The sequence below is a fragment of the Panthera tigris genome, chromosome C1, assembly GCF_018350195.1.
Source record: "Panthera tigris isolate Pti1 chromosome C1, P.tigris_Pti1_mat1.1, whole genome shotgun sequence".
NCBI classification, from domain to species: domain Eukaryota; kingdom Metazoa; phylum Chordata; class Mammalia; order Carnivora; family Felidae; genus Panthera; species Panthera tigris.
The window spans coordinates 53,486,391-53,510,112 of NC_056667.1; the positions used below are offsets into that span (position 1 = coordinate 53,486,391).

At 40.4% G+C, this 23,722-nt stretch overlaps 1 protein-coding gene and 1 pseudogene across 5 annotated transcripts in view; one reads left to right on the forward strand and one right to left on the reverse strand.

Moving 5' to 3' along the window:
- DNAJC6 (DnaJ heat shock protein family (Hsp40) member C6) overlaps positions 1-23,722 on the forward strand; it is a 100,653-nt gene that overhangs the window by 13,100 nt on the left and 63,831 nt on the right. The window contains exon 2 of one of the 5 annotated variants that reach the window (XM_042997485.1): positions 778-841. The exons of 2 other annotated variants lie outside the window; for them this stretch is intronic. In XM_042997485.1, coding sequence (XP_042853419.1) covers positions 811-841 — 31 coding nt within the window. In that variant the 5' untranslated portion in view covers positions 778-810. Of the gene's footprint in view, positions 1-777; positions 842-23,141; positions 23,245-23,722 lie in introns of those variants that run through there. 2 more of the 5 variants (XM_007089845.3, XM_042997486.1) reach the window with 2 other exon arrangements.
- LOC107180335 lies at positions 12,076-12,469 on the reverse strand (annotated as a pseudogene).

A 23,722-nucleotide genomic window follows, 5' to 3' on the forward strand; every position in this document is an offset into this window, starting at 1 on the left:
ATACATATTTATGAAGAAAAATTATAAAACAATTTAGTAAGTTGTATAAAAATGAAAATAAAAGTTCATTTCCTTCCTTCCCACCTTTTAGTTTTACTCTCCAGGTATAATTAATATTAATGGTTTCTTCCATGTACTTACAGAATTTTCTATGCATTTTAAGCTTATACACAACCACATAGACACATGCAGATTCCTGCACACTGACACATGTTTGCATACACATTCATACATAATAAATACCTGTATATTCTTGAACCCTTCTATACATGCTATTATAGAACTTGATGTTTACTTAACACTATGTATTGGATAACTTTGTGCAATAGTATCTAGGGATATACCTCATTTTCTCTAATGACTGCTTTGAATCCACTGTCCCAATTCTATTGGTGGGAAGCAAATATCTTTTGAGTATATATTTATGTATATGGTATCTGTGGTACACCCATGGGATAAATTCTTAGAGGTGGAGCTGCTAAGAAAAAGAGCACGCACACACATCACATTATGATGGATCTTGCCAGGTTACTGTCTGAAGAGCTTTGTACTAACTTAAAATTCTACTAACTTAAATTTCTAGTAAAAGTATATACAACTACTTGTTTTCCCAGAACCTTGTTAAAACCGAATGTTGTCATGAAACTTCTTAATCATTGGCAGTCTCATAAGTGAGAAATTGTGGTAGTGGTTCATTGAAACTGGCATTACATTTTGATACTTCCTTGAGTTATTTTTGTCATTGGAATTGGGTTTTAATTACTTTTTATTACATAGGTAATACATATTTAGAGTGAAACAATTTGAAAAATGCAGAAGAGCACCAAGGAAAAAATAACTGGTAAGCTTGTTTTCTGTAGGTGACCACTGTTGACATTTTGAAATATATCCTTTTGTCTCTTATCTGTGCATAAAGTATAAATGAAACGATGGTGTTACCTTCTTTGTTCTTCACTGACTGTGGCTACTTGTTTTCTTGTGAAATATTGCAATACAGCGCTGGGTTTGGAGCTAGTGCTTGTTCAGACTCAAGTTTTGACATCACTGATGAGCTTTGTGACCTTGGGCAAGGCATTTTACTCCTCTGAGCCCCTCTGCAAAACAGATAATGTCTTTCTTATCAGATTGGTAGGAAAATCAGATGGGGTAAGGAGTAGAAAAGTACCTAGTGTATTCCCTGCCCTATAGTAGATGATTCATAAATGTTGGCTGTGTCAAGATGTTGGCGTGAAGTAAGAAAGTAAGACCATGTTGGCAGTATTTTATTATCCTGGGGTTTCTCCAAGTTAGATCGTGTTTCTGTCTTCATTCTACAAGGTTCTGAGCATTTTCCTCATTATATTCATATTGGGATATAAGCTTTGAGTCAATTTGTGGTCACCATATAGTCCTCATAAATGTGTAGCATATTTCTTACTACAACTCTTGGTTGAGGCAGTTCACAGGCTTGATACATGATGGGGTGCTCAGAATAGCCCAGTTTAAGGAGAATTTTTTTGTTGGTGGGGGGGGGGTAAGGATGAAATGAGGAACTTTCTAAGGATGAAAGGAAATTACCACTTATGTTCTAAGTATAACTAGGCGTTGCTTATTTTTATCTTTATTTTTTTCTCCCCAGTGTTTCCACAAAAGCTAATTCATGTAAAGACATGGTTCCCAGTGAGGGGCTAGTTTATACCTCCCCCAACATGGGACATTTGACAATGCATAGAGACACTTTTAGTTTTCACACTTGCAGGGGTGGGTGATGGGTTGTTACTGGCATCTAGTGGGTAGAGAGGCTGCTAAACATCATACAATGAGCAGGACAGCTCCCCATAGCAAAAAATTGTCTGGCTCAAAATGCCAATAGTGCAATGACTGAGAAACCCTCATACAAAAGAAATGAATATATTGATTATGAGTTGAAGATGGTGAACTTGGTGAAGTATGTGTCCATGGACCCATCAGGTACTGTTCAGCACTACATATTAAACTGTATCTAGAAGGAATTCTTCCTGGCTTCAGGGAGATCCTTCACTTTTCAGAGAGATGGTGTGGAAAAGGTCTAAGCTGTGAAATAGTTCTTTGCCTAGGGCTATTCCCTAAAAACCCCTGAAGTCCTAGAGAGTTCAAGTTCCTGTCTCAGTTTTTTCAGAATCCAAGATACAGTTCCTTTGTTCATTCAAGCATTTATTCATTCAGAAGACACTATTCAAATAACTATTAGCCCAAGTAGTGTGCTCTGAGATAAAAAGAAAAAGAAACAAAAGCCATAGTATCTCCCCTAAAGGAGCTTAGAAGGCATTATTGTGTTTAAGAACTCAGATCTGGATCTGTGATTCCTAGGTTCCTGCTTCTGCCATCTGCAATCTACGTGATTTGAGTCCTCATTTTAGGATGAGGTTAAGAATATCTACTTCATTTTATTGTTGTGATGATTAAAATGTTGATAAACTGGGTATTTTTTTTCCTCAAATTTTTATTTAAATTCTGGTTAGTTAACATACAGTGCAGTACTGGTTTCAGGAGTAGAATTCAGTGATTCATCAGTTACATACAGCACCTAGTGCTCATTACAACAAGTGCCCTCCTTAGTACCCATCACCCATCTAGCCCATGCCCATGCCCATGCCCAACTCCCTCCATCAACCCTCAGTTTATTCTCTATCTTTAAGAGTCTCTCATGGTTTGTTTCCTTCTCTTCTCTTCTTCCCCCCTCCCATATGTTTATCTGTTTCATTTCTTAAATTCAACATGTAGGTGAACTCATATGGTATTTGTCTTTTTCTGATTGACTTAATTTCACTTAGCATAATACATTCTAGCTCCATCCATGTCATTGCAAATGGCAAGATTTCATTCTTTTTGGTGGCTGAGTAATATTCCATTGCATATATACCACATCTTCTTTATCCATTCATCAATCAGTGGACATTTGGGCTGTCTCCATAGCTTGGCTATTGTTGATAATGCTGCTATAAACATTGGGATGCATGCACCCATTTGAATCTGTATTTTTGTATCCTTTGGGTAATTACCTAGTAGTGCAGTTGCTGGATTTTAGGGTAATTCTCTTTTTAACTTTTTAAGGAACCTCCGTACTGTTCTCCAGAGTGGCTGCACCAGTTTGCATTCCCACCAACAGTGCAAGAAGGTTCCCTTTTTTCCACATCCTTGCCAACACCTGTTGTTTCTTGTGTTGTTAATTTTAGCCATTCTGACAGGTGTGTTGTGGTATCTCATCATGCAAACTGAGTATTCAGAACAGTGTCTAGCTCAATAAAATTTTAGTTGGTTTTGTTATATTTATTTTACTACTACTACTGGAATCTTGGAGCTTTATGGATTATCTAGTTTAGGATTTTCAAATTTGATTAGTACTAGATTCCTTTTCTCAATAAAGCATTACCCAGACTACCAATATATGAAATATGTGAAAACAGAGCAACTCTTTTTAAAGTAAGGATGGGAGGCTGGGACACTGCTTTCTTGGGACCACTCTCCTCTCTCTCATAACTGCCAAAGCTGAGGCTGTGGAGATTCCACTTTGACAACCACCAGTCTCAAACAGTTAACTCATTTTTAAAAATTTTTATTTAAATTTTTTTTAACATTTATTTATTATTAAGAGACAGAGCGTGAATAAGGGAGGGCAGAGAGAGAGGGAGACACAGAATCCAAAGCAGGCTCCAGGCTCTGAGCTGTCAGCACAGAGCCCGACACGGGACTTGAACTCACAAATTGCAAGATCATGACCTGAGCCAAAGTTGGACGCTTAACCAACTGAGCCACCCAGGTGCCCCAAACAGTTCACTCATTTTAAGAGTGAGGTACCTGAAGAATGGAGAGAAGAAGTGATTTAAATGAAGCATGAGGCAAATATACGAATAACTTTCATGTACATGTGTCAAGCACAGAAACAATGTTCTAAGAGGGAGTTCAGAGAGGGCAGAGACAGGATCCTTGGTTAGGTTGTATTTAGAGTCAGTGTAAAGATTGGGTAGGATTTTTAAATTTTAGATAAGGGGCGAAATAGGGTTTCAGGGGAAAAATAGAGTGATAAAGGGATGGAAGAAAAAGCATTGGAGTTCTTACCCATATCTTAGTAAATTGTCTTTGGTTGCAAGTAATAAAAGCTTATTTCAAAACATCTAAATTGAAAACCAAAGAAAGGGGGCTGTTGAAAATTCACAGGGTACCTTCTGGGTCCCAGGACCAGGATGTGGAACTCAGCTTTACTTGCTGAGAGCATTCTGACAGCTTCTCTCTTTCTTGTGCTTCATGGTTCTTGTTTTACCCTCACCTGTACATTTGCTTCATTCTTCTTTCTCTCTCTGTAGACCAGTTTTCCTGTCTTCTTTGTGTACATGGATACCCAAACATGACAAGTTTATACATCACTAATTCAAACAATCAGTCTCTATGGACCATCTGTCTCTGAATCTCAAGCTCTAAATTCCAAGAGCGAGAATCCAGTTGGCTTAGCAGGTGTTACTTATGTACCTCTCATCCAGTAGTTGTAGCCACAGTAGGGGATGTGAGGAACCTGTCTTGTCATATCAACATGGTTGGCGAAGCCCTACTCAAGGGTGAAAAAGGAACAGAACTGACCCTCGCGTTGTTCCTTTAACATCAGTGCAGACAGGCATCTAGGCAACTATAACTAAGTATGAGCAAGAGAGAGCAAGAGTGTGCATGCACTGGGAAGGGGCAGAGGGAGAGAGAGAGAGAGAGAGAGAGAGAGAATCCTAAGCAGGCTCCACACTCAGCACTAAGCCCAGCATGGGGCTATATCTCACAAACTGTGAGATCATGATCTGAGCCGAAATCAAGAGCTGGATGCTTAACTGATTGAGCCACCAAGGTGCCCCTAGAATGTACCAAAGTCTTAGAAACTTTTTTCCTCTATAATTTCTTCATTTATGCTTTTTCTACTTTATTCTTCAAGGTCAAAAATGATTTAGAGCAAGATTGGTGGCTCATTTTTTTTTTCTAAGCAGCTTTTGAAATTGTACTGTGTCCTTGCTTCCTAAAGTGAGAATAGGCACATAGTTTTCATAATTATAAAATGATTTATATGTGACTGTGTGTTTGTTTTAGGAGGACTGTTTGGGTAGATGATTTCGAAAATGCTTGCTGATTCCAACATTTTGGTATTTAAGGACTTGTTCTCATTCATCTCAGTAATGTCAGCAACCAGTCAGATTTAATTTATTGTAGAATTACTTATAATAGGAGAAATCTAAAAACAGCCTAAAATGTTCCAAATAAGGGAATTGGTTCAGATAATTATGATATGCCTATATGGTATTACTAAGTAACCATCAAAACATAATTGTTAGGGGTGCCTAGGCGGCTCAGTCAGTTGAGCATCTGACTTTGGCTCAGGTCATGATCTCATGGTTCGTGGGTTCAAACTCCACGTTGGGCATTGCACTGACAGCATGGAGCCTGCTTTGGATTCTCTGTCTCCCTCTCTTTCTGCCCCTTCCCACCCCTCAAAAATAAATATATAAAAAAATTTAAAAACAAAATTGCTTAAGGAATTTTTACTATAATGGGAAGATCTTTTAAATATAAAATATGTGGATTAACAAGGAGCAAACTATGTTAATTAAGCTATAAAACCACATATATATATATATATATATATATATACACATATATATGTGTATATATATATACACATATACATACAGGAAAATCATTGTAAGGGTGTATACTAGTCTAAAAATGAAAGAACGAGATCAAAATATTACAAAAGGATATTTGGGTCATAGGGTACCAGTAATTCCAACATTTTATTTTTTATGCATTTTGCTAAAGTTTCAATAGTAAATTGATATTTCGTAACTGCAATTTTATATAACTATATTCTTTTCTGTTGCTACTTTCATAACTGAAATTTGAATTGAAATAATTATAGATTCACATGTAGCTGTAAGAAACAATACAAAGAGAGCCTTGCAAACTTTGCCTATTTCTCCCAACGGTAATATTTTATAAAACTGTAACATAATATCACAGCTAAGATATTGACGCTGATACATTCCATCTCATATTTCCTTGGGGCACGCATGTGCGTGTGTGTGTGCGCGCGCATGCATGCACATTCTGTGTTATTTATCAGTTGTGTGAACTCATGAATCCATTACCACAGTCAAGATACTGAACAGTTCCAACAGCACAGGGAGCCCTCCTGTTGCCTTTTGTAACCACATCACACTCACTCCACTACTAGTCTCTTAAAAATGTGTGCAGAGCATGTATTTTATTTTGCTTTTTCATCTGAAGCCATAATTGTGGAACCTTAGACTAGGACAATTAGCAGTCCTGTAGTCACTCAGAATGTGGGAGCTTTGTAGGTTTGAAAGGTTTCATGATTCTCCACCCTTCTTCAAATATATTATCAACCTGAATTCTTTCTACCCTTTGCCCCAAACACCTTTTCCTCAGTAATGTCCGTCTTAAGTTAGCTATAATTTTCTGTGGAACCCTTATCTGACCTCTGGGTCAGATGGTTCTCCTCCATGCCCCGATTATACTCTGTGTTTAACATCTTGTGATACTCTTACCATCTTATAATTGCTTGTAGATAACCAAGAAATTTTGGATGGATGGATGAGGCTTGGATAAGAGTTCTTTTTCCGTTTCTGATGAGTCTCCAACTGCCAGCTGCCCTTCCTCTTCTACTCTTTGCATTGCGTTTGATCCTGCTTGCATGACACATCATGTCACACCAAGTCCTGGCTAATTTGGGCTGCGCAACTATGCACCCTGTCCACAAATTCCAGCCCTCTACCTACTGGTGCTTCCACCAGGATGACTGACTCCCATCTTCTGTACTCCTCACATTTTTCTCTTTTCTTCCTCCGTTTCTAAAGCTAATGTGATACTGATGATAACTGCTATAAAGAGCTGTGGGCCTAACACAGTGCTCTGTGCTTGCCATGTATTATCTCTTTTCCTATAGTATACTTTAAGTTATGTTTTACTATTCCCATTTTTTAAAATGAGGAAACTGAGACTCAAAAAAAAAAGGTGACTTAGGGCACCTGGGTGGCTCAGTCGCTTAAGCGGCCAACTTTTGATACTTGCTCAGGTCACGATCTCGCTGTCAGGAGACTGAGCTGCTCATAGGGCTCCACACTTCTCTCTAACCCTCCCCCACTTGCTCGTGCACACCCCCCCCCCCCCGGTCTCTCTCTCAAAATAAATAAACTTTGAAAACAGGCAAATAACTTGTCCAGGATCATATAACCAAGTAAGTGACAGAATTGGATTGAGATACAGGACCGTCTACTATAAAGCCTGCTGGCCTGACCAATCTGTAAGAAGGAGCTGAGTCTGTTTTAACTCCATGGTCCTCCCCAAACTCAGCACTTCCTCTGGAAACCTATCAACTCTCTGGTTGAATCCTTCTAGTCAGGTAACTTTGGACTTTGGAAGGCAGCCATTCTATTTCTAGATGAGAAGCATTGCTAGAAAGTTGTCTTTTTTTTCTTGTTAAATACCCTTTATTTAATTTTTAAAGTTTTTTTTTTTTAAATTTTTTGGGGGGGAGGGGCATAGAGACTGGGAGAGAGAGAGAATCCCAAGCAGGCTCTGCACTAACCGTACAGACCCCGATGTGAGTCTCGAACTCATGAACCATGAGATCATGACCCGAGCCCAAGTCAGACACTTAGCTGATTGAGCCACCCAGGCACCCCTAGGAAGTTGTCTTTTGATGTTCAGTGGAAATCTGTCCTTCACTTTCACAGTGTTGTGTCCAGGTGGGTTGTAGTTCTGTCCTGTGGTACAATGTAAATTCCTTTGACTCTGTAGATCCCTTGTGGGATGGCCAGAAGGCATTTTCATGATTTTCTGGTCTTATCTGTTACAGATGAGGAAACTAGAGTGCAAAGAGAGGAGCCCTGTTCAACTTACTACACTTGAGTTACTTGAAATCTAATTCTGTTGCTCTGGCTTACCTTTCTCCTTCTTGATCTTACACTCTTTCCTCTTGAGATGGGTTTTTCTGACCTTTCATTGCCCTAGTCATTGTCTTGTGGACACTCCTCAGCTGACCACTGTCCTCTTGTTTCTGGAACTGACCTCAATATTCTAAATTTGAGTTGATTGCCTAAAACCCTAAAGATTAATTCTGCAAGTAATTATGAGAACCTATTCTGTGGGTTGCTTTTACATTTGCCACTGAGATCTCTGCCGCAAACATTTTTGCCACATAACTAATTGGCTATAAGGCAATTTTTCCATAAAAGACAAAAAAATTACTGGCTGACAGTTTGGTTTGACAGTTTGGCTTTTTCATCAAACTGGTTGACAGTTTGGATTCATTTCTCTATTGACACATCACTCCCATTTTCATATCATATAATTCTTAGCTCTTATAATAGTCTATATAGTGGCATAGAATTTTGGTCCTACATTTCCCATAGAGTTCTAGAATGTCTATAAATAGATTTGTGACAGTATCCCAAAACAAACAACAGTATAGAAGGCTTTCACAATGCAATAAAAAGCTTGGTTACAAATAAGCATCCTAATATTTGGAAATGGGTACCTCTCTTAATGAAGAAATTTTAGCAAAAAAAGAAAACAGTGTGATGTCAAATGAAGAGATGAGTGAACAAGCAAAAAAAATGTATAAATGATGAATGAACAACTTCAAAAGCAAGTGCTTAGGTATAATCCACGAAATAAAATCAGTTACTTGCGCAGTATTGACATGAATCTACACACATCTTAAATTCATTCAATTCTTTTGTATTTTACAATGAAGTCTTTTTGTTTTTCATATTTCATTATGTAATTTTAAGTGAATGTCTTTTATTTTTCATGATTTTATATTTTACAGCAGAATTGCTTTATGGCCAATTAGTTGTATGATGAAAATGTTTGCAGCAAAAGTGCTTGAGACAAAGAAATCTATGGCAAAAATGCTTATGGTGCAAATATCATGCATATACTTTGTGCCAGGCACATTTCATAACTCTCCACCACATTCTGCCATTCTTCTTCCTCTCTACAATATTTATGAGGCGACAGAGCTTTGGCTGCATGTAACAAAGGCCATCATAACTATGGCTAAAACTGATGGAAGCTTATTTCTTGCCCATATAAAAGCCTGATCTGGAATGGCAGCTCTACTCTATGAAATAATGAGGGTCACAGGCTTGTCTGTCTTACTGCTTTATGTTTTTTAGGATATTACTCTTTTCCTCCTTCTCCAAGATGGCCAACCAACACGTTTGTTTTCCAGCCTACGTCTTCCCTCTAAGAAACACTCTGGAAGTTACAATCTCACTTCCATTCACATCCTGTTGGGTGGAACTTAATCACATGGTCATGCCTTGCTAAAGGGAAGCATGGGAAATGTAGTCTTATTTTGGGAGGCCCCATGACCAGCTAAAATATATTACTAAGGAAGGGGAAGGGGAAATAGATATTGGTTTAGCAGATAGCAGTCTCTGCCACCCCTTTCCTCATGTTTCAGCTCCAGGAAAACAGGCCCCAGGTTGGTACTCCAAAGCCACTACCCTTCCAGGCTTTTGAAGTTCCATTTCTAGGAAAGATGACAAAGCAGGACTCCCCCAGTGGAATTAAGAGAAATTCTCAGGATTTCATGAAAGATTGAAATTCAGAGTCTTTGGTGAGGAGGTCACAATGGTAAAAATGGCTATTATTATTCGAACTTGCTAGTTATTTGCTATGCTTGTGTCAATGCTTAACATGCATTATCTTATTCAATTCTCAGAGGAATTTTGGGAGACAAGTACTGTTATTAATCCCTAATTTACAGATCACATTTTCAGAGAGATGAAGTAACTTCCCCAAGCTTGCATAACAAATATGTGGTAAAACTGCCACCTCTGGTGGTGTGCTGGTGGCCCAAGGTCATTGCCCTCTCCACTTTGATGCCCAGCAAAGCAGAGTTGCTCATTAACACTTCATAAAGTCCTCTCATGTTCTTCATAATAATCAGGTACTTCTAATTATAACCTGAGCAGGAACTGTTGTTTTAAATAGGTTATGAGCCTCATGTTGAAGGGATGGGTCTTACATCCTTTTGCTGAGTCTGAGCTCAGTAAAGAAAAAAAAAAATTGGTGACCAAATTGGCAAAGGCTGTTGTTCCTGTGCTCCATCTTGATGTCAGTAGTGTTCCTTGGGATATTTTCTTTTGCATGAGGAAACTGAGGTGCAGAGATTACAGGATTTATTACCTATGGTAGGGCTGGGATTTGACTCCACGTTGGTCTGAGAGGACCAATCATTTATTCCTTACAATCATTTAAGGAGCCAGGAAGAGGTTCCTGAAGGAGGAATAGCAAAAGCAAATGCCCTGAGTGAGACGGAGGCAAGAAATAAACTGGGATCTTGTTTGAGCCTTATATATTTTAGAGTTTGTTACAGAAGGGGAGATAGAAGCTCATTTTCAGTGGTACCCCCAACCCACCCCCAGGGGAGAGTCAATGGCTATTTTGGAGAGTATCCTCAGTGATGTTGGGGTAAATGCGATCGTGCTTGTCAAATTTTACTTTCCTTAGGTATCTTCGGAAGAGTGATCAGCAGTTTCCTTGCTGAAGTGTTGTTCATTTTTGCTTCATTGAACTCACCTTTGGAGGTAGTTACATTGGCAGTGTTCCTTTCTGAATTCTTTAGGGATCTTCCAGGGGCTTTGAACATAGAAAGCAGTGATGTTTTTGATATTAGCAGTGGTTCATAAAAATACTTGGATCGCCCTTTGCTTTAAAAATCCACTCAAGCCTGTAAAGGATGGAAAATCAGATGATTACACCAGAGCCTTAAACTTGTGACTTATAGAAAAGTGGAGCGTACTCAAAGGGTGTTCTATTGGCAGAGGTGCTGAGCTGCTCTGAAAACAATGGCAGATTCTTTTATTTACAGTGACTAGAGCCTCACAGATGTGCATCAACTGGCAGCAGTCCATCCATTGCTAGCAGATTTGCACATGGTTCCAGTTTGGGCACTTAGGTTCTTAACGTAATGTTAATTCAGTCATTCGTATTAAGGTTTGTAACATACCAAAGAGTTCTTAAACAAAAAAGCGAGCAAAAACCCTCCACAATCCCAGTAATTAATTGTGGGAATTTGATAGTACATTCTAGACTTATTGTTTGCCTGGGCTCAGCAGAAATCCTTTTGATGTACTTCCAATAACAATAAAAATAACAGCTTGATGAAATAAATGGACTCTTAGGTGGAGAACTGATGTTCTGGGAAGAGCTCTATCTTCTAATCGCATTGCTCTTTGGCATTGTCCATGAGTATAAACCATCAATGCCTTATTTTTGGTTGATGAAGGGCTTCCACAGACATCATTTTACTTTATTTTTACAACTGCCTTGTGAGCTGAGTATAATTATCTTCATTTTGTGGCTGGGGAGAATGAGGCTCAAAGGGGTAAGTGACTTGCCCAAAGTCACAGCATAGCTAGCAGGTGACAGAATCAGGACTACAAACCAGTTGTTGTGTTTATAGGCACAACTTCTAAAAAAATTCTAGCTTTAAAATCTTAAAAAACATCAGTGCCACTTTTAGAACAATGGCTTAAGGATTTCTTTTCTCCATGAATATTGCTTCAAATGTTTTAAGGAAATAACTGCAAATTCTGTTCCACACTAACCTTGATAACACTTTCTGTAATGTTCCTGGGTCTAGAATTCCTCAGGACTATATGATTTTTCCAAAGCTTCGGTCTTTAATATTGATACCACATTAAAGGCAGAGCCTGGAGAATCATTATTATAGATTTGTTGATTGTTTACATGGCATTTTATTTTTTATTTTATTTTATTTTTTGGTAGTTTTATGGTTTTATTAATACAGTTTTTTTAATGTTTACTTATTTTTGAGTGAGAGAGAGAGAGAGACAGAATGTGAGTGGGTGAGGGGCAGAGAAAGGGAGACACAGAATCTGAAGCAGGCTCCAGGCTCCGAGCTGCCAGCACAGAGCCTGACACCAGGCGCGAGATCATGACCTAAGCGAAGTCAGGCACTTAACCGACTGAGCCACCCAGGTGCCCCTGTGGTTTTATTAATATAAATACGATGTGCACATAAGCTGTCTATTCATTTTATTTGCTGTGCAGCCTGGCATTGGGGTTGGTGACTCTGATGGCCAGCTGGGCTGCTCTTTCCACAGTGGCTTTGCGGTTCTTGGAGGAAACATTGTGAGCAGTCTCTGTACTGTAAGATTTGTTGCACATCAGCAGCACTTCAAGTCCTTGATGTTGTGGACTAGGAACTTCTGGAAGCCACTGGGCAGCATGTGCTTTTTCTTCTTCTGGCTCCCATAACCAATGTTGGGCATCAAGATCCAGCCTTTGAATCTTCTGCTCACCCTATCGCCAGTGCCTCAGGGTTTCCATAGTTGCACTTAATTTTGAGATATGGGTCTGACTGGTGCCAGATGAACTTCTTGATCCTCTTGGGCTTCACCAGAGGTCTGAGGGTGGCCATGATGCCGGGTAAGACAAGGCTGCCACTTGTGCAGGCAGCACTGAGGAAGAGACGGGAACTGCATGACCTAAAAGAAGACTCCCAGATGAGATCATACTTGCAAAATTTTCTAGGCAGACAGGAAGACTGCAAGTGTAAGGTGCAATCATGTTTGACGCTAGAACTAGGAGAACATAGACTACAAAACCCTTAAGCCTGACAGCCTCTGGCAAGGTGGTAAATCATGTGAGGTCTCTTAGAATGGCTTTTTTTGGGATAAAACACAAAATGTAAAATATGCAGAGTTGTTGCCGGAGAGAAGACAGCAAAATACTCTCGTGACAGCACAGGGAATCTCTAAAAGCATGTACAGTGTTCAGAAGAAAGCCAGAGAATGGGCTATTTGGAGAACCGCATGTGGATTCCTGGGACTGGAGCAAGGAGCTGGAGAATTAGGGAGGAATGTAGGAGGTGAGACTGTATGAAGCTCCCAGGTCATTCGAGCTGCTGTTTCCTGGAGCACCTACAAGTTTCTAAGAAGGGCTGTGATAAGATTAAGTTTGTGTTTTAATGTCGTCTCTCTGGAGAGGACTGAAAGGGTTCCAGACTGGCAGTAGGGAGACTGCTTAGTAGGACACAGGCTGGGGATGGAGGTGGCCTCAACTAAGGCGCTAGCCAGCTGTGGGTTTGTACAAGATGGGATGGATTTGGTGTTTGCCTGTAGGAACAGGAGGAGGAGACAAGGTTCCACTCAGATCTCTTTGTATTCACCCATTTTTGACATAAAACCTTTGTTGCCACTGGGGCTTTTGCAGTCAATCAACAGAGTTTTGTTGATTCTTGAACAGTCTTTCCAAATAACTACTCCCACCCCAAGCTGCTAATGCCCTTGGGGCTTTTTTAATTCAAAGAACCTTGTGGGCAAATGATGGCCTTATTTGTGTATGTCCATATCTCTTTATGCAGGGACATTTTATTCTAATCCAGGAGGAAACATCTATCTTAAGTGACTAACTAGAAGTATAGTGGTTCAGCTTTAGAAGGTGATAGACCTTCTAATGTATATACCATAGAAACGCCAAATCACATGTATTTCTTTAAAGATAATAACAAAAGTGGTAAGGAGGTCTATCACTAAAATTTGAAGGCCTGTTATATATAATTTGAGGCTCCCCATCACCTACAAGACAAAATTCAAGTGTCTTAAAGGGGCATATAAGCATTCCGTAGCGTGTTTCCTACCTACCTCACTACCCTGTGCTCAACACTCAGTGAAATATTGCTGACTAGTTGATAGTTCAGAAATTAAAAACAAAATTAACATGTTCATTAAGCCAGATACTTTGGGAAATAACGGTGTCCCCAAAAACTATGTCTATCCTTTTATGGAGCTCCTTTTCTAGTAGGCAGAGACAGAAAAAAAAAAAAAAAATATATATATATATATAAAAATTAGAATATGGAGATTGGGGGTGCTACTTTATTTAGGGTGATCTAGAAAGTCTCTCTGAAACAAAAGAACATTTAAGCAGAGACGTGTAGGAAGTGAGGAAGCACACCAGGTGCATATCTGGGGGAAGAGTGGCATAGTAAGTGCCCAGGCCCTGAGACAGCTCTATGTTGAACAGAGGTGCAGTGTGGCTGCAGCGAAGAGACAGGGAAAGAGACGTTGGAGATAAAGCCGGAGGGTGTGCAGAACTCCACTTACAGAGCCATGCAGGCCATTGCAAGAACTTTGATTTTTACTCTAAGTGGGGTGGGAAACCAATGAAAGATTTTAAGCAGAAGAGCAACATAATTTGCCTTATTCCTTAGAAACTTGCGCTCTTAGTTTAGCAGACTGCAGGGAGGCAAGGATGGAGGCAAAGACACCAGTTAAGAGGCCACTGTAATAATTCAGGTGACAATTGATGTTGACTTAGGTCTATGGTTGGTAGCTACATAGGTAGTGAAGAAAGATGGATTATTTCTTTTTCTTTTTTTAATGTTTTTTTTTTTTTTTTTTTGAGAGAGACACACACAGAATGTGAGCGGGGGAGGGGCAGAGAGGGAGACACAGAATCTAAAGCAGGCTCCAGGCTCTGAGCTGTCAGCATAGAGCCCTACCTGGGGCTCAAACTCACAAATTGAGATCACGACCTGAGCCGAAGTCAGCCACTTAACTGACTGAGGTCCCCAGCAGCCCCTTTTCTATATTCATGTGTGTCTATAAAATACTGCATTATAATTATGGCATGTAATGTATATAATACGTAAATACATACAGCTTCCTAACTGCAAATATATATAAAAGTAGGAAGGGGAAACAACAAAAGTAGAAAGGGAAACGCATGTCCTTGTCACTTAGCTTCAACAGTTATTGACTCATGATCAATCTCATTCTTCTCTACCTGTACCTGCTTCTCTGGATTATTATGATGTAAATCCCAGCTGTAATGTCATTTCATCTTTAAACATTTCAGTGTGTCTCTAAAATATAAGGTCTTCCTTTAAAAACAGTATCACAGTGTCCTCCTCAAATCTGGAATGTTAATGGTAATTCCTTAATATCATCAACTGCCCATTGTGTTCAAATTTTCCTAACTCCTTTAAGTAGGAGTCTTATTTTTTCCTTTCTACACTTGAATAAGGACCCAAATAATGTCCACGCATTGAAGTTGGTTGACAGAGCTCTTGGTGTTCTTTACCTTCTGAAATTTCTTCTCCATCTCTTTTTTTGTAATGTCTTTGTTGAAAAAACCAGGTTATCTGCACTATAGATTTGTTTCAACACCCTGATTTTACTGGCTGCATCCGTGTGGTATACAACCTATTCCTCTGTCCCTGTGTTCCCTGGTAGTTAGATCTAGAGGTTTGATCAGATTGAGATTCAGATTAGATTCTTGCAAGACTGTCTCACAGGTTGTGTTTTGTATTTCCATTGGGGGTACATAATGCGTGGTTGTTTCTGTTTTCCTGATCACTGTCTAGTTCCATTTTCTAGGAGTTGTGAAGAGTGAATTCTATCATTTCTTCTCTATTTGTTAGCTGGAATATTTCTATGAAAAGAAACTCCCCTCATCAGATATTTGGTGACCCTGAAATACAGTTCATTCAGCAAAGGCAGGAAAAGGTTCAATTCTTTCCCTTTATTTTTCAAAAATAAAGAACTGGTTCCCTAGCCTTCTCCAAGGGTGATGAATGAAGTTTTTCTCTCTCTTTTCCTCTTTATCTTACTGTTATGAACTCCTGTTTGTAAACCTATGATGTTTCCATCCATTACAGTTACTATTCTTACTGATGCTCAAGTAGACCCATCTTTGGCCAAAGCCAGCCTCTTATGTTGGTGTCTGAGTCTTTTTGACACACTGTGGTAGTCATCCCCTCTTTCCTTTCTTTCTGATATCACAAATCAGGCTCATTGTGTACATTTTCTGCTCCAATCCTCGTTTTTTGTTTTTGGCTCCAATCTTTGAATCAGACATTTTTCAAAGGGCTCTAGTTCCTTTTTTTTCAGTAGGATTTCCTTTTTAAAAAATTTATTATTAAAAATTTTTTTTCAGGAGTAGAATTTAGTGATTCATTACTTACATATAACACCCAGTGCTCATCCAACAAGTGCAAAGGGTCTAGTTCTATATAGAGGGAAATGATGTTTCAAGACCACATTCTTGTAATGGGTGCTCACTGCTACCTAGTTAGTCGTCGTGTCTAGCCTTCTTCAGTGGACAGAGTTAGAAACAGATTTTTTAAAAAGATAAAACACATCATGGATTACTTATGATATTTCCAACTCAAATTCAGGATTGTGGAATTTTTACTTAATTCAATCAGTTTTTTACATCATTATGTCTTACGTCTGTATCTCTTTTCTCCCGTTCAAAAATCCTGGTTCTCAGTTATACCAATATAATTACCTATTTTGCCTTTTGCCATAATTTACAGTCACAGAATAACAATACCAACACTACCACCAAACCAGTTTAAGGTTGTAAAAGGTTGTTTGGTTGTTTTGTCTCGTGTTTTGGTCTGGATATATTTCACTTTGAGACAGTTACTTTGTGTCTTCAAGTCATTTGAGGTAGTTTCTGTGTGGTTATTGGGCTCATTTGCCTCACTTTGCTCTCACTTTTTAGGGGTTGCTTTTAAATTCATGTTTGTAATTATATATTTACTTAGTTTCAAATTCAAATCTATCAAGAAAGTTGTATTCAAAGAACTCCAGCTTCTATCCTTGCTCCTTATACCCTGTTTTCCGCTCCATAGGTAATTTTATCTTTTCCTTTGCAAATATGAGGCGTGTGTGTGTGTGTGCATGTATTCATTATACATCTATATATAAATATATAGATATATAGATATATCTACATACATATCTACGTATCTCCTGTGTATAACATTGGCCTTCCCATGTGGTATATACTCTTTTTGTTTATGTTTATGTGATCGGTAGACTGGCAGCAGCTTGAAGGCAGAGGGACCATGCTTTCTTCTGTTTTCCCACCACCCAACACAAAGCCTTTCCCTAAGTAGCAACTTAATAAATACGCAAGTAAATGAGTAGACTGGGTGCGACACTAGGTTCTTTTACGGGTTTTGTGTCTGATTTTCAGAATAACTCCACAGGGTAGATGTTGTTATCCCCTTTTACAGATGAAGAAACTGAGGCACAGAAAGGTTCAAGCAGCTTATCTAAAGGAATAGCTAATAAATTGCTGAGCTGGAGTTTGGACCCAGGTCTGTCTGATGCCAGAGGCACGCAGCCCCACCTGTTGTCTAGGTCTGGATCTAGGTGTATTCATTCAAGAAATCATTGTGAGACACTGTCAGCACTTTGCCTTTATTAACTGTGTGACCTCAGCAAGGAAGACAGCCTCTTTCTGTTTCCACATCTACAGAACACAAGATGGTAATATTATGTACCTCATAGGGTTGTAAAGCTTTTAGAATAATCCCTGGCACATAGTAGGCACTCAAATGTTAGCTGATTTTGTTACTGTGTATTTTTACTAGCAGGATGCTAGAATATTCTCTGCAGTGTGTATGCAGTCTTGTCTAACCCACCCAGCTGGACTTCTAGGAGCTTACAGTTACTTAAAAAAGTGAGATGCAGATGTTTAAAAGTTACAAAAAAGGGCACCAAGGGAATGGTCAGTTTGGGATTAGTGCCAAGTGCAGGGAAAGAGGACAGAAGGAGCTAGCAGCTGGCCAGTCTGTTACATAACAGCCCCCAGCAGGGCCTCCCAGACAGAAATAGAAAACAGGAGCCAGGATCCAGATTTGAATGCTTTTGTTTGACCAGTGCTGCCCCTGGTGGCAGTTACATTTCAACTCCCTGTCCAATTTGGTAGTGCCCTACTGATTCCTTGCCTGGTTGCGAATTGCACACTCATGTTGTATAGAGTCTGTGAATTATGGAGTCACTAGTGTTACGAGACCTTGTGGAGCAGCTGATCCCATCTCCTTGTTTTACAGAGGAAGAGATTTTGCCCAGAGGGAGTGCGCTGTCTGCTTCAGGGCACACTGGTATTTGGGACTTGAACTCCTTTGTTTCTCCTCCTGAGCCAGAAAATACAGATTCCCAAATGCCTGGGTTCAGGCCAGTGAGGGAGTGGACCCTGATGTGGACGTGCGTGGGAGAGTGTTGGCTCCACCCCTGTGCTGTGCCCATCATCCTGTCCTTGGCCAGTCCAGGCTTCCACCCCTGTGACGAGCCCAGTGACAGTGGCTGCTGAGGGAACGGTCAGGAAGCCCTAGGGTGTAGCCATCTCTGGTGCCTGGTTTGTGTTGGACAAGGTCTTCCTGGGGCCCTTTCAGATGTACCTCCCCCAAGCACTGTTGGTGATGGCACTGAGACTTCTACTCTTGTGTCGAACAGGGGAAATGAAAAATGTGCTAGTAAAAGGACGTGGGATTTAGAGCCAGGTAGACCTGATGTGTGTTCTTATGCTGCTGTTTGTTCGATGTGTGACTTTTATCCAATTATTTAACTTCAGTGAGCCTCGATTTTCTCCTTTTTGTTTGTTTTTTTAAATTTTTTTAACGTTTATTCATTTTTGAGACAGAGAGAGACAGAGCATGAACGGGGGAGGGGCAGAGACAGAGGGAGACACAGAATCGGAAGCAGGCTCCAGGCTCTGAGCCATCAGCCCAGAGCCCGACGCGGGGCTCGAACTCACGGACCGCAAGATCGTGACCTGAGCTGAAGTCGGACGCTTAACCGACTGAGCCACCCAGGCGCCCCTATTTTCTCCTTTTTGAAATGGGTATAATAATATCCCCTTCAGCAGGTTGCTGTAAGGTTTCACATATGGTAGCCTATTTGAAGCACCTGGCAGATAAAAAATGCTCAGTAAATGATAGCTCCTTCTTCTCTCCCCTCTCCATTTCTCCCTCTTTTCCCTTCTCTCCTCCTTCCCTCCCCCCTCCTTCTCCTTCTCTCTCTCTCTCTCTCTCTCTCTCTCTGTGTCTCACTTTCTCTCCCCCTCTCTTCCTGCCTCCCTTCCTGCCTCCGTCTCCCCCAACCCACCTTCATTTAAAGCTGCTTATCCTCAGTGAGGAAGTTTGGCATACTAGGCTTCTTATGTTGGGCAGGTTATGTAACTTCTGTGAGCCTCATCTCAATACCTGTAAAGTGGGATCAACTTAGCCTTTTTTGTAGGGTCCCTGTAAGGGTGAAATGAATCGGTGTGTGTGAAGCATGTGGCTTAGATCTGGGACATAGGGGGAGCCCAGTGAAGATTAGTTTCCCCCAGGGTTGCCACATTTGCATGTACCACTGTGCTATATACAGGCTTTTTCCAGTGGTCAGGTGGGGACTGAGATCAGATAACAAAAAGCTGTTATCACCCTTTTCCAACATGTATAAAGGTTTTGTTTAAGCTGGCTGTAATCTCATTTCCTCCTTGGAAAGAAGGAAACCAAACCTTTCAAATGCATCCACTAACCCACTCTTTTACCATTCTTTGGGTTTTGCGGAGGACATATTATTCATGATGGAAGGCCACCTGCTTTCAGCCTCTCATGTTGTCCCTCTTTGACCAAGACTCTTTTTTTTTGTGGTTGTCAGTGCCCATCTTTGAAATCTCAGAGCCTGTGAACTCTGATTATGTTATCTGGGATCTAAAAGGCACCAAGGGAGACCAGGCACCGCTAATGATTTATCCTCTCTCTCAGCCATAGCCTTCTCAAAGAAGGCTGTGACCATGGGTTTGCTAGTGCTAATGTGCTTTTATACCTCAAAGCACCTTGACAAAGTCTGTAGAATGGTTCTCTGGGGAAGATAGAGAGCATGTTTGCAGGTTAGCTCTCTGAGCTCTTACTCTTTCCCTTTCTGGGTGCCCTGGCTGCCATTTCTGGAACGCTTGTGCATGTGGTTGGTGAACACAAGAAGCAAAGTCTGAGTAGCTTTTGACCCTGAACACTGTGTGTGCCTGTAGGGTGAGTAGCATTAGGCAGCTAGAAGGGGCTATTTAAGAAAGGGCATTTTTTAAAATTGAAATATATTTGACATATAACATTATGTAAATTTAAGGTATATAGTATGTTGACTTGATACATTTATATATTGTAATATGATTGCCATTATAGCCATAGCCCTTGTATCATGTCACATAATCATCATTTCTTTTTTGTGACTGAAATAATTAAGTTCTAGTCCCTTAGCAAGTTTGATTATAATAGTGTCATTGTCTATATTCACCATGCTGTGCATTAGATCTCTAGGACCCACCTACTACTTGTTGCACGTTTGTATCTTTTAAACAACAAACGGAAGCATTTCTCTACCTTCTCTACCTTCCAGCCCCTGGTAACACCATTTTACTTTCTGTTTTTATGAGTATGGCTTTTTTTAGATTCCACATATAAGAACATCTTTTTTTTTTAAAGTTTATTTATTTATTTATTTTGAGAGAGAGAGCAAGACAGAGGCAGAGAGAGAGGAAGAGAGGGAATCCCAAGCAGGCTCCGTGTTGTCAGTGCAGAGCCCGATGTAGGGCTTGAACTCACAAACGTGAGATCATGACCTGAGCCAAGTCAGGCACTTAACCAACTGAGCCACCCAGGTGTTCAAGAAAAGAACATCTTAAGCCACTGCCAGCATCCCTTTATATGACCACCAAGGTCGCATGAGAGACCATAAGCACAGCTAGACGTTGGCTTTCCTCTCCTATCAAAGTCTCAGAAGGCAGTTTTCATTTATTTGTGCCTTTTCAGCACCTGATCTTTCTCAGTTTTTCCCTCCTGAGTATCTGGTGTTAAAAGATATCCTTCGATTATACCAGAGCACACATCAGGCCTGGATCTGGCTTCTCTATTCTCCAACAGTGTTTTCCGGTTTGACCATTTCCTTTTGTGTCATATGCTTTTAACAAAATACATGAGATGAACATGGGCTTTGGAGGAAGAAAGACTTGGGGAAGAGCTGTGGCTGTGTGACCGTATTTCTGTCTTGAGTCCTCAGTTTGCACATCTGTAAAAGGGGGATAGTAAGGTTTACCTGGCAACGTGATGTGAGCAATAAATGAGATAATGGATATAACGCTTGTAGGACCAATTCCCAGCAATCAGAAGGTGATTAATAAATGATAGCTACTGCCATTTTTTTTACCTTGCAGAGCTTCAGAACAATTGCTGCAGGTTTAAGAGTGAAGTGGAGCTCTTGATTTCTTGATAGACTTAATTCAGTTTGATTCACTGGCCTGTTTTGCACTGTTTACCCTGGTAGGTGTCTTACTGGGTGCTTGGTACAGAGATACAAGCTAAGCACTGTCTGTGTTTTCACTAGGCTTTTCTTGCTGATTCTCAATTAATTTGTCTTGTTGCAGCTTCAACAAAGGCATTCCCCCACCCCTCCCAGTAATTCTGAGCAACTTTGTCTGCTCCTTTGAAGGTTAATTTGACCTTCAAGCCTTTGGGGACTTGAGGACCACTCACCTTCCAAGTCTCACCTCCCACCCTCTAACACACCCTCCACATCCTCCCACTTCCCCAAGGAAACAGCATGATATCCTGGTTCCAACACATACCACAGTTGGTGCCTTAGTTAGTCACCATCTGAGAGTCCCCTCCTTCTCTTCTATAGAGGAGACTGTAATGCTCATCTCTCAGTGTTGGGTAAGGATTCATGCCTGTAAATCTTTGTCCTAAGAGCAGATGGACTCACATAGACCAGACTGCAGGAAAGAGACATACAAGAATCCGCAGCTGCCAAATGCCAAGCAGAGACAGAAGCTACTTTGAACTCAGTAAGGTCCTGGGTGTATAGTGACTTGTCTGTGCTGTTTGTGGTGCCTTTTCTGCAGCCAGCAGAAGAGAAGCACATGGTTCTTTCCTGTCCCCTCCAGGCTCCTTATAGTAGTGGATGGTGGCAAAGATGGGATGATGGTGGTGGTACTTACTGAGCATTTCGTGTGTGTGTGTGTGTGTGTGTGTGTGTGTGTGTGTGTGTGTGTAGCAGTTAAAATTACTATCTCAAAATTAAGGTTCAGAGAGGTTACATAGCACCCTTGAGCATGTAGAAGACAGGGAAGGTAGCTGAAATGATGCCTGTGGTTCCTCCAAACCTGACTTGAGACTCTTTTCATGGTTGGGTAGCTAGTATGCTAGGGAAATACCAATTTTATGTCTGTCTTCTAAGCAACAGCCAATGTTTGGCTTAGTTTTCACTGGTGTATTTCAATTGTCTTCCTGTGGGTAGAGAAACAGGTCTTGGAAAATTTAATCTAGCTGCCAGTGCTATGCCTAGAATTCAATTAAGTCCATAATTTCCAATTAATGGGCCTTTATGCCAAGATTGAGGTCATATCATTAATCTTGCTTTTATCTTAGGCTTTCCACTGTCATGATTTATAGTGAAGTTCAGCCAGTCTTGTCAGGGTTATAGGAGCATAATTAAGCCAGAAAGACAGCCAGAACAGCTAGTTAATAGTTAACACGAGAGCCAGGAGGGACCCCTTCCTTTGCTTGGTAAGCCTGTCTCGGGCAGCATGGATTTCCAACTGGATTTCCAACCATTTCCTGGATTTCTGATCTTTGTTTAGTTCAAATCCCCATGTGGTAAAATCTTCAGACAGGGAAACGATTCCACTGTCCCAGTTGGTGATCCATTGTGAGCAGTGTTCTAGTTAATTTAATGCCACCATATATACTTCCACCTTAAGTTACCATTTAAGTGTAATGAACAGTAGGCTTTTACAAATGGTGGCTTTAATCTTTGTGATGATTCTATGAGGAAGGTGTCATAGGCTTTTTCTTTGCCTAAAGTTTATACAGATAGTAAATGGCCTTTCCACTAAATTGGTGGAAGAACTTGGTAGTTCCTACATGCAGACCATTCCTAAGTGCCTGTGTCTCTCTTTTTCTCATGGTTGTTTGCCCAATAGGATCTTGCCCACTTTCCCCTATGGGAAAAAGAAGATAGGCATGCATGGGCAAATACTACTTATGATTGCTTTCCAAGTGACAGATGCTTTAATGACATAATGTCATTATCTCATTTAAACCTCATAACACAAATTGAAGGAAGATATTATCTGCTCCCTTTTACAGTTGAGGAAACTGGGGTTTAGAGAGATTAATTAGTCTGCCTATTGTTACACAGGAAGTAAGGAAGGTCAGTGTCATGAATCCAGATTTGCAAAAGCTTAGCTCCTCTCGGTAGCATCATTTGTACCAAATGCTTCTTCCTTTTTCCTTGTTCTCTAGGAGTGCTTATTGTTGGGTTGACACTCTTTGGGATAAGTAGCACATAGAGGGCCATTTTGTGAAAGCAGAAGGTCCAAAGAGAGGTTTGGAACCAACCTACTGTCTAATAGGTAAGCGTGTGCTCTTGAGATTTAGCCCACATCTGCTGTGTGCCAAGTCCAGACCTAGGTCTGTCCAAGTACTGGAAGCCAAGCCCTGTCATTGCCTTTGATTGAATTTGCAGTGTTTGGTTTTCCTACATGAGAGGGGAGTGGTCAGACCTTTATGAGAAGGTCTCCACAAGCCAATTCCATGCCAGGTGCTTTGTCCTTGACAGTAGTGAGACAGAAGGGTTGTGGGTTTTCTTTGCCCTTAGGTAACAGATGTTCTTCCCAATGCTTGCTGTGGTTTGGTTTTGTTTCTTTGCCTTTTTTTTTTTTTTTTTGCTTTGTTTTGTTTTGTCTTTTGTTTGTCCCAGGATTCACCTTCAGAATGTTTCTGCATTCTCTATTTAGTTAGCATTTAGATGTGTCCTTACTCTGAGTTCACATTAGCCTCATTGAGCGTCTTTATGCTTGGCACGACTTAACTACAGAGGTTCCCACTAAC